This window comes from Andrographis paniculata, unplaced genomic scaffold (genome assembly GCF_009805555.1).
Source record: "Andrographis paniculata isolate CXL003 unplaced genomic scaffold, ASM980555v1 Contig89END, whole genome shotgun sequence".
Classification (NCBI taxonomy): Eukaryota; Viridiplantae; Streptophyta; class Magnoliopsida; order Lamiales; family Acanthaceae; genus Andrographis; species Andrographis paniculata.
In genome coordinates this window covers 1,450,420-1,462,249 of record NW_026137627.1, presented here as the reverse complement: position 1 = coordinate 1,462,249, position 11,830 = coordinate 1,450,420, and the positions used below count along the sequence as shown (strand labels likewise).

Here is an 11,830-nt window from a genome sequence, read left to right as displayed (position 1 = left end):
CCTTTCAACACTCAACACCATGTATTTGGACGTTATTTTTGTATTTTTTTTAGGGTAAAATAGAAACTGTTGTAAGATTAGAAATGCATATATATATATATATATATTATTAAATAATAAAATTATAGAAAAAATGAATTAAAGAAATAAAAAAATACCAAGAATTTGTTTATTTTGGCTTTAATTTTGTCTTTTAATTTAAACAATGATTTTAATGTAATGTTTTGTGATTTTTTTTTTTTTTTTATTTATAGAAAATTTTGAAAGTTGCATAATAAACAAATTGAAAACATTTTTTCAAGTAAACCATGCAACTATTTGGATTATTATTATTATTATTTTATTCACATAGGCTATATAATTTCTCAAAATTGTGTAACTCTCAATAATTATATACTTTCTGATCTGTCTCACATATTATGTTATGATATTCATATACTTTCTGATCTGTCTCACATATTATGTTATGATATTTGTTTTTGTTCATCTCATATCTTATAGTATTATCTTTTATTTTTGAAAAAGTATAAATATATTAATAATTATCTTCAACTTAATTTGTAATTATTTTTACTAATACATTCCTAATTATTTAGGAATTAAATTTCTCATAAATTTATTGATCACATACCTCATAAATTTTTGTATCTAACTGTACATTCTATTTGGTACGGATGAAGTATTTGACTTAGAGTAATCTACCACGGTATTAAAGAAACACTGGTTCGTTCGTTACCATTTTAGGTGTAGTATAAATTAGGCACGGAAATATGGTCCACAAAAAAATTACGTATTGAATATAGTCCAGATATACACACAACACTTTCATAATTTTTCTTACCTTAATTAATTTTGTCAGAGTCACATATTCAATACCTTAGGCAGACTTTTGTTTTGTAATTTACGTACACTTCCAACATGCAAAAGGGCCAAAAAAAAAAAGATAATAATAAATAAAAAAAATCACTTAAAATAAAGACTAGCAGTAGAAGTAGCAGCGAAGTTAAATAAATGGTGACATCTACGTGTAAAAACAAAAGTAATGATATACTTGAAATAAACACATTTGAATCACTTAAAAAGAAATTGGGCTTCTTTTGTAAATACATACGTATTTGATATTCGAACCGAATTGAATAAATATCCGAAACCACGAACCGTATCCGAACCGAAAATATTTGCAATATTTGCAAATAATTCGAATCGAACCAAAATTTAAAAATAATTAAAATTCTAATTAAGTCAAAATATTTGCAAATATTTCAAATATTCGAACCGAATATAATTATTTATATAAATTTTAAAATTTAATATAAATATACAAATATATTCGATTCGGTTAACCGAACTGAAAAAATATCAAGAACCGAAACTCAATCGAACAAATATGAAATATGCAGTATTTGTATTCGAACCGAATTTGCTCAGTTAATCGAAAATTCGGTTCAATTCAGTTCGGTTCAGTGATTTGGTTCGATTTTTTTGTCCATCCCTAACTATATAAACAGACAATAATTGAAATTTGGTAGACTATGATGGAGGTAGCAAATGGTGGTTGGAAGCTTAAATTGGGAACCAATGTGTTAGGCAAGATATGAAATATGGAACACACTCATACTTAAAATAAATCATGGATGAATTATTGGGGATTGTAAATGCAAAGTGTGGCTAAAGAAATGATGAGTGATATAACACATAAATTTCTTAAATTGGATGAAGACACGTTGGTTAAAATGTGGGGAATTGATAAAAAAATGGCACTAAGTCACATGATTAACTATCCAAATGAAGTAAACAAATATTTTGGTGGCTAAGATGGGAAAATATTTAGGGTGTTGATTAAGAATAATAATGCATGGAATATAATCTAATAGTACATAATTTAAATTAATACATATTGTGACTATGTACTACATTCTATCATCTAGTATGAATTAATTATGCCACTTTGTTTGAATACGAAGAATAAAAAATAATAATATTTTATTATAAAATTAGGGTAGGTAAAAAACAAAATACTAGTATTATAGAAAATTTACTAAAAAAATCGATAATATAATTGAATAAGTAGAAAAAAGTGTTAAGTTAATTATTAGGGTAATAAAAGTGTGAATGAACAGAATTTATTATAATAGATTATGCACAAATTTAACGGACAAAAAAAAAATACACCTAGCATAATTATAGTGGACAAAAAGAGTACTTCTATGCGAACTATATATTATCAATTCCTAGGTTGTATTTATATTATATTGACATATACTTTATGTTGTCCGTGATAACTCATGCATTGCCGATTTAAACATAATGTAGTATCAGCATTGTGCTAATCATTAGTTAGCAGCAAATGGTTACGGAATCAACACCCATATACAAACAACATGTTCTTATTACATACTATGATTAATAAAGACATGTGTTGTTTGTTTATAATTACATGTGTAATATATAAGAGTATGTCATGTGCTGTTAGTTTATATTAACCTATACAATATACTATATGTAATAATATTGTTTACTGACGTACAACATTAGCACTAAAATCAAATCATATAGAGTTTTAAGTTTAAAATCTAAAATCTGCCCATTGAAGACGGCCCAAAATTAACCCGACCCGACTGTCATCCCTATGGTTGGGAGGGGGGGGTCATGTAGATACGTTCTAGAGTTTTATGATGTCTCTTTCACACAGCTATACCTGACTGCTTTGAAAAAAAAATCATGACATATCATTATATAATGTACACACACACCTCAATTCCCATTTCCCATTTCCTTCTATGTCAGAAGCACATAAATTCCAGGCATGCCTTGCTTGGAAACTATATTGTAGCAAATCATTTAAGGCATCACTTCTACTCTAATGCATATTTCTGTGCAAAATAATGTTCCTTCTTTCATTATGACTGGGCTTGATCATTATAAAAAAAACACACATACACAAGATATAGTCACAAAAGCATAAATATAATTTCGAGCAAAGAAAGGCTTCCACACAAAATACATAAATATTGAAAATAAGTAATACCTGTAAGCGTCGAGGGAGAAGAGCAAAAAGCAAGAATCAAAGCTTTGTATAATATTCCAGATGCTCTGTGAAAAAAAAACAACCAAGAAACAAGAGGGATGGGGTAAAAGGCCACAAAACGGTAACAAGTTATAGGGACATAACAAAGAGCATGCCATAGAGAAAAAGTTTTAAAAAGATTCACCGAAGAAAAAAAAATAAAACAGAACATGGACGAAAACAGAAACAATGGTTGTAAAAGAGCTCGGAGTTTTAGGGGGGGGATAACAGGAAATATTAAAGTCCAAGAAAATGACATATCCACACAAAAAGGAAAGAGTAACCAACATTGGACCCCTACAGAGATTCGAAAAAAGGAAGCAAGTGCTAAGATAAATTCTATGATGAGTGGTGGCCATGTGAGTGTGTGTAATTCCAGCCTCGGATTTATTCAGAATTTGTAAAAACAACAAAAGAAGGGAGGCTTTAATTAGCTTTTACTATTAAAAGAAGCAAAAGGGATCCTAAATGTCAATTGAAAGTAGGAGGGACTTTATTATCTCTGGAGCAAACTAAACTCACAGTTGTCGATCTTAATTACAAACCTGATCCTGCTAGCAGTTAGAAAAGAAATGGCTAATTTGGTATCCATATGGCTCTAATACTAGATTCTATGTCTAGCTTAATTATGCTAATCCATCTAGGGGATTGTACATAAGAGGCATGTCCTACATATCAACCGAATGCAATTGACCAGGCTGAAATGATTAAATTTCTTCAAGATGACAATGTTTAGCTATGAAAGAATGGAAATAACTCGTTCGGCTATTTCTAATATAATAATCTTATACAAAACTCTCATAGATGAATGTCCAATAAAGGAGCAGCTGAGATGAGAACTCAACTGATTCACCTATTTCCTATGGAAGCCTTCAGCTGCCTCCATATAATGACATGATGATAATATCGAAGCACAGAGAGGAAAAAGATGAAAGACAAACAAACACAGTATTTTCTTGTGAACTAAATAGGAAAGAAAGAAATTGATACACAAGCATTGGATATCACAAAAATCTAGAAAGATCATCGAACACGGGGCTGTCAAGTAAATATATTATGATGCGTTAAACAAACTTGTGCAAGGGCAAATATGAGATTCACGATACACAAACATTATGCTCTAACTTTTTTTGGTCAATTTAATAAAAAATGTTAAATAAATTAGAAGCAACAAAACAATAAATGATCTGTACATGACTGATTCAACAACCAAACACAGCAAATGATAAACCCAAATCCCCACATCCAGTTTCTTCGTTTCATATGATCACTTCTCTCCAGAAACTTCGCGAATGTTCTATATACATCGATCAGAAAAACACACTATAAAGGGAGGGAGAATAGGTTACTGCATGAGGTATACTTACATTTTTTTTTTTTTTCTTAATCTTCAGAAATCAACTTAATTTGTACACCTGGATTAAATTATGGTAAATTAGCATGAGGCATAATTTAATTAACCTGCAAGCAGAGAAAAGAATGCACATTAAATTTCATCGCAAAAAAGGCCAAAAAAATAACCTACTTAAACAAAGTGGCATGTCATTCTAGTGAATGTTTCTACCTTCTTCAGAGAAATCAAACATCCCACCCATCCATCCTTCTTCTTCTGGCTTTTCCTCTTCCGGCATATCACCACCCCCATCCATCTCATCAGTCCCACCTCCTGTTGACTCGTGATGGTCAGGGAACAGTGGCTCATTACAGTAACCTTCCTTAAACAATTGGGCAAAATTTACTGTATCTCCATCGCTTGAAGGCCTAAGAATGTCTGGATTTGAACCTGTGCCGTCTGCATCCAATGATGGAAGAATTTCACTGCCTGGTGAGTATGACCTACTGAGGGTACCATTTTCAACAACCAAATTGCTAGCATTGGTGTTTGTAGGTGGAAAGGGTATAACAGGACTCGATTTATGGTCTGTCATGGAAACTTTGATAGCTGTATCTACATTTCTTTCCGTGATTACATTGCTGGCAGGATGGCATATTAGTGTTGGACACTTATCAATGCTCATGTGTTCCAGATCAATTAAGTTCTCCATTCGTCTTGATGATCCTGATGAAAGGTAAAAATATGAGTTTGGGCCCAAAGTATGCAGTGATTGAAGCAGTTATAAGCATTTCTGCCTTCCAGGAGTGATGCTGTGCACAAAAGGTAGCAGATAATTTCTACAAAATGTTCCTTCCAAAAACTACTGTGTATCTTTGAAGTTTCAGTTCAGTTTTTCATTATTTGGACTTCACATTTCTTGAAAAAAATTTTTTTTTTCGTCTCACAAAATATTATTTAAATAAAAGAACCCAAATCTCAAAACCCTATCCAAACCTCAAAAAAACACTTGTGTTTCACATCTTTGAAGGTGGGAAGCAGCAAATAAAATTAAGCTAGAGAACCAAGGTTGTATGTTCTACCTCCATCCGAGCTTTCAGTAGAACTAAATGATGGAAGTTTTGAATGACACATAATACTAGCTTCATTGGTCTTTTCTTTGGCATGAAAACTATTGGAGCAAGCATTAAATACTCTTCCATCAGAAGGTACAGACCTGCATAAAGGAACCAAGAAAAAAGAAATGGAAGTTCAGGAAAACAGATCATCTGGATTATATTCTGTACACAGGACGATGTAAGACAACTAAAAGAATAAATTAATAAAAGAATGTTTTATGAAGATACAACCAGCAACAAAAAAAAAGACAATTTCAGAGAACAGAGCTTTCATAGTTCATGCCGCATCAAGAGCAAATGCATCATTGTCATTCCACCGAAAGGATGCACCACAAGAAGCCTATTGTCAAAAGACCTATTAGCTCCATTAATAGAATTCCAAACTTGCAGCAGTATCACTTAGTTGTATCTGAGAATCTTGTGTTATATTTCATGCAGGTACTAATTACCAAGCAATCACATATATAACACTTACATGCTAATTTTCTGATGATGACAATATGTACCAATCCATCAATCTGGAGCAGATTGGGCAACAAAAACACTATGTAAACTGGAATAAGAATCAGGTGTAGCATATTCACCTGTCATTCCAGCCCGATCTTGCTCTTGGAAAATTATCAAATATTGGCAACAAATCCTTCTGTCTTATTTCAATTTCATGCGAAGAAGTTGCCTCAATTTCGTATTCTCCATCCAAATTAAACTCTGCTCCAGGAGGTTCCATTAAATGGAAATGAATCTTGATCAATAACAACTAGTTAGTTGGCCATATAGCAAAGGTATATCAGAAAATAAAAATAGCTAATACCTTAGGCCTTTGCCATATGGGTAATCTGCAAGACTTTATTTGCACTTCAGCATTTGACAAATACCATTGTGATCTTTCTGGGGTCTTCAATGGACCATTCTTAATCACTTTCTTTTCCGCAGAAACCACGTTTTCCTGGGAAATCGTTTTTGAGCAGTCATCATCAATCTCAAGGTCATTTGGCCCAGCAAAGAAACTGTCAGTAAGACACTCCTCCCTCTCCATACTATCCAACCTTCTGCACACATCCCACCATTGAATAGGTTCAACTTTCACTCTGAACTCATTATTTTGTGGAGGGTTGACTTGTGGAGTTGACAACAGTTCTGTTCCACTTGCACTCAGGTCATGCCCCATTGAGTACACAATTTCATGTTGAACCACAAAACCTGATGGTGTATACACTAAGATGTGGCCCATTGAATTATCAACTGATTTAACATCCAGAGTGCTGGAAGTGTTAGTATTGTGAAAAATTGCAGCCACAGCACCCGATGGCACCCATACCTTACCCACCATTGAAGAAGCAGCATTACTAACTGAATTAATCAAGCCAGAGTCACTACATTTTATTCTAGTGGTGACAGAAAGGGTGCAAGGAGGTGGAGGCAAAACATGATGATCCTTCAAAGTGAAAGATGCAGAAGACCACCATGGTAGGGTGGAGGCCAAAAATAGAGAAGGACGTTGGCCATTAACATGCAGAATCTGAAAAAGATCATCTCCCCCAAAGGGAGACAAAATAAAGATATGGCAAGTTCCTCTTGAAGATACAATTGCAATCCATTGACTGAAAGGACTAAAGCAGATGTCTTGGATAACCTAAAAAATAGCATAAGAGAGTCAGTCAGATGTTCAAGAGAATTCAGACATTGGAAAGGCGGAAATGGTTTTACATAATTAATAACAAAACAACAGTGGCAAACTACTTACAGCATTGGTTATCCCACGATGCAGCTTGTAAAGATGGGCATAACTGGTGCTCCAGTTACCAGATCCAGATCCACCACATTTATGAAAAGGCATGATTCGAAATATATTTATGTTATTTCCATGAACAGAAGCAGTAACCAATAGGGTCCCACTTGGATCAAAACACAAAGCCGAAATTGGGCTCGTGTGGGCCCTAAATTGTGATATGACCTCAGAGCACACAAGGTCTTTCACAGCAATCTGAAATAAGAAATTTTAATTAAGAAAACAACAAATGCTGTTTTTCTGTTATGTAAAAATCAATACTAGCCGCCAAAACACAAGAATCTCAATTTTGGACCCTTGTTCAACAATTTACAAGAATCTAAAAACTAATAATAGTAATAATAATGAATGCCATCAACTTGCACTTACCATTCCAGCATTTTCGGGTTCAGATACTGCTAGTTTCCCAGAAATCCAGCCTGGTGAACTAGGGCTCTCAGGAAGCAACTCAGGATAGTACTTAGATAATTTCTTGTATCCCTTGTCTCCTAGGGTGATTAATCCAGCAGCTAAGTGCTTGCTTGATTCCACTGCATAGCGAGCCATCATTGCGCCGCTCCCAGGAGATGTTGATGGACTGACACTAGAGGCAAGGCTCTTCGGGCTCACCCGGCCCGTGTTTAAGAAAAATGGGCGATTAGGAGAATATGCCAACCACCTTGGCCCCACAGCCATAGGACCATATCCACTGTTCATTCCATACATTCCATGCTCTCCAACTCGAGGAACTGGATAGGTGATGACTATGAACTTCTTCTCCAGAGTCAAGGCATCAAAGCAGTAAATCTGCCCAACAATATAGAATGTAATCGCATTTCCTTATAGGCCTTACAAGACTTACTCTGAGATCAAATAAGTATTTTGTAAATGACAGTAGTCGGTGATTTTAATCCAAGCTTTCTACATGCAACACAGTTATTGTGTGTGATAAAAGAAATTTTTAACAATGAAAACTTACTTGTTCTTCAAGACCAACAGCTACTACTCTTGGGCTGCACCGAACCATAAAAATTGATGACTTGAAGTCAATGGCCTTGACATATTCATTTAATTTCATTGAGTAAAAACGAACAGCAGTAGGTGGATCACAAGAGCCTGCAAATGATGACTCCAACGAACCATTTCTGCCAGATCCTTGCCCATTATTCTGAAGCGAGGTGATTCTTTCATCCTCATTTCCTCCAACCACCACCAGCATTGGATGTGATGATCTGTAACTTCCAAGATCGTCACACTTTGCAGGAGCTGGAAGCATCTGTAAGAAGGTAACGGGGCCATCTCTCCTTGAAACCAACTCACTTACACTCGTAGCATCCTCAACATCAAAGACTTGAAATCCCTTTACGTAGCCAAGTAATAAGACATGTCTGAAGGAAGTTGTAGTTAGCTCCAATTTGTCAAAGCCAGCCCACAACACCTGATAAATGCATGGGTCACCATATGTTATCATTTGGCAATAATCTTTTAACATGGAATCTAATAATGTATGGTGTGCTACATCCTATGCTTTATACATACTATAGTAAAACAATAAGGCTGTCGCTCTTTTTCTTTTTTTCTTTTTTTTCCTTATACATTTAATTAAGACTATATTCTTTTTATAATATAGAAAGTTCAGATCCTTAGATCAAAACCTAGCACAATTCTTACAATTTCAATAAATCAACTTCAACATCAATAATAACAGAAAACAATCAAACTAAAATAGAAGTCTTCATACAATTCCTTCTAGACAAAGTAAGTTATTCGAGTCAATATAACATGCCACTAGACTCGAAAAATTTCACAAAAATTATTACATGCACAATGAATAAAGGCTCACTAAGACCAAGAACACAAATGGAACTACAAAGGACACCTGAAAAATATCACTAATTATGTATTCCAATTCAAGCAAGAATATAAAATAGCTTGAAAGCATTGATAGGGATTATGCCACAAAACCAAAAGATCTCAGAAGCTATACTATCCTTACAAATGAACCCTACACTTCAAGAAACAGTTGCTATTGACCTCAATTCATTCATAATTCTGCGGAGCGACAAAATTGGGCCATTCCTTGAAATGTTACCATTAAAATCAAATAACTGGATAGTTTTCAGAAACTAACAAAGCAGATGCAATCAAGGACACGATATAACCAGATGCAGCAACAAATTCCAAATCCAACAATGGCCAAAAGTTAAAAAATAAAAAGCAAGCTACTTACGGAAATAAAAGACAACATAATAAAGACACCGGTCGACAAATACCAAACTCAAAATGAAGTTAAAAGCCACGACCTGCTCTTTGCGATCGTCTCCAGGCGACGAAATGGAGGCAGCGACGGTTGCGCCGGCCGAGCGCACGGCGGTGCTAGCATTCGTCGATACAGTTTTAATACAAGACGAAATTATCCTAAACGAATTAGGCAGCAACTTGCTGTTTTTCCCCTTGCCTTTCTTCATCGCTTAATATACAATCTCTTCAACAACACCTCCCTCCCAAGTCCAACCACCACCACCGAATCCCCAGGAAGCTCCGAGTCTACTCCACCGCCGTCGTCCACCGACGCGCCAGAGGTGGCTCCGTCGATCATCAAATTGTAAGATCGCCGGATGAATGAGGATGCAGCTGCTAAACACTCGCCGGATTTTGCTATTCTGAGAGATTCAATTTCCTAATTTCTGGAGTTTGACTTGAAAACGAAGGCCTTTATCTACTGTTCCTCTCTCTCTCTCTCTCTCTCTCTCTCTCTCTCTCGCTCTATCTATATGTATATGTATATATCTATATCTATATCTATTTATATATACGCACACGCGATCCCTTCCGCTGCCTATGTTGTTTGCGCAGTAAGCAAATATATCCATCCGCAGACCATTTTTCCTAAAATAATAATAACGGAAACAAAAAAGAAAATCATTTTTCTGCTATTGTAAATTATCATTATCAATTTTAATTTTATCGAAATTTTTTATTTTATTTTATTATATTATTATTATTATTATATATATATATTTATCAATTTTCATCTAATTCAAATTTAATTTTAATTAATTCTATTTTTGTGATAATTGACCGGAACTGAATTGTTTGGTTAAGTTTTACACACTATTGTGTTATATATTCCCTCACTCTCGAATATCTTGCAATATTTTTTTTTTCTAAATTTAGAAATAATTAATAATATTTATATACATATGTTAATATATACTTTATTTTATCACATCATATCCCTCAAATAAAAAACTAAATAATTATTTCTCTCTTCAATCATATGACTTGATATCCAAATTATCTCAAATTATCATGCTTAATACTCCCCATCTAAATTCTCACGGCAAACACAAATATTGCACGATATTTGAGACGAAATAAGTACAATACAACTGTGTTCATATCCGTGTTCAATGTGTTATTATAAACACAAGGATATTCATGCCCTTTCTATGTAAAATTATTTTCACGATCTTATTCTAAATATAATCATATTGTAAATTATTATTAATGTTTTATTTTGAATATACTAATATTTATTACCATATTTATTTATTTTGTTTAAATTAGTATTTAATATATATTTGTAAATCAACCCAAATAATTTTTATAATTGTTTTAAAATATAAACAACAATAATAAATAATTGAATTATATATATATATGAAATAATTTAAACAAAAAATAAATATCTTGGTTAATCCTTCCTCCGTCCCACGGTGTCATTTCTATCGTAGATACAAAAATACGATGGATATAATTAGTGAATAATTAAGAATGTATTAGTGAAATTAGTTATTGTATAATAAAAATAATTTTAAATTAATATTGATATAACTAATTAGTCTAACTAAAATTTTTTAAATGAAATTAAAGTATATAGTACTTTTTCAGAAAAAAAAAATAATAATAAGATAAGTGAGACATAAATGGAAAAATGGACATCCTAAATCATTCAACATGATCGTGTTCAAGCCTTATTCAGTCCGTGTCAATTACCGTAAAACTCAAAATTGATTATTTTTAATTTGAGTGAGACCAAATTTGATTTTTTTTTTTTATATAGAATAAAATTAATAATTGTAATTTATAATGGTACAAAATTAATTTTTTCCTTAGTAATAAATAAATAAATAATATATACAATTAAATTTAATAATAATTAACAAAAAAAAGAAAAGAAAAGAAAAGAAAAGAAAGAGTTTATCTTCAATTTTCTTCCATCATTTAATATAGGAAATTAAAGATGACGTGCTATTTTTGTTGAACAAGGCTTATATATGATTTTTTAATGTATTCTCAATAAATAAAAGCTTTAAAAGTTTTGAAGTTCAATTTTTTTTTCAAATAATAATAATAATAATAAAAAAAAAAAAGCATTATAATTTAATCCTATCTTCATCATTGAAATATCCCATTATTTCTTTTGTATTTTATAGAAACATTAAAACAAAATTGAATAACGATAATATATATTTAAAAGATATATTTGATGTATGTAATTTTTTTTTAAAAAAAATTATTATTAATTAATTAACCGTATC

The 11,830-nt window shown here is 32.5% G+C and overlaps 1 protein-coding gene across 3 annotated transcripts; it reads right to left on the bottom strand.

Annotated features, from left to right (window-relative positions):
* Window positions 1-728: 728 nt before the first annotated feature.
* LOC127242941 (autophagy-related protein 18g) lies at window positions 729-10,088 on the bottom strand. 3 transcript variants are annotated; one of them, XR_007836907.1, is made up of 11 exons: window positions 9,590-10,088; window positions 8,266-8,724; window positions 7,677-8,093; window positions 7,263-7,502; window positions 6,330-7,151; window positions 6,103-6,260; window positions 5,483-5,616; window positions 4,632-5,126; window positions 4,435-4,528; window positions 3,029-3,093; window positions 729-910 (listed from the first exon to the last, which is right to left on the bottom strand). XR_007836907.1 is itself a non-coding variant. In XM_051262703.1 (9 exons), the coding sequence occupies exons 1-9, from the start codon at window positions 9,752-9,754 to the stop codon at window positions 4,524-4,526; spliced, it is 2,895 nt and encodes a 964-aa protein (XP_051118660.1). In that variant the 5' UTR covers window positions 9,755-10,088; the 3' UTR covers window positions 4,220-4,523. The 3 variants fall into 3 exon arrangements, 1 of the variants encoding a protein (XP_051118660.1); XR_007836906.1 differs by lacking the exon at window positions 729-910 and having other exon boundaries at window positions 2,740-3,093; XM_051262703.1 differs by lacking the exons at window positions 729-910; window positions 3,029-3,093 and having other exon boundaries at window positions 4,220-4,528.
* Window positions 10,089-11,830: the final 1,742 nt, after the last annotated feature.

Bases quoted from the DNA above. Each gene is read 5' to 3' on its own strand.
- LOC127242941 (XM_051262703.1), bottom strand. From the start codon at position 9,754: ATGAAGAAAGGCAAGGGGAAAAACAGCAAGTTGCTGCCTAATTCGTTT. The intron at 8,094-8,265 runs GTAAGTTTTCAT...ATTGTTGGGCAG, and splicing joins CTGTTGGTCTTGAAGAACAA to ATTTACTGCTTTGATGCCTT. The intron at 5,127-5,482 runs GTAGAACATACA...ACCTTTCATCAG, and splicing joins TACTGAAAGCTCGGATGGAG to GATCATCAAGACGAATGGAG.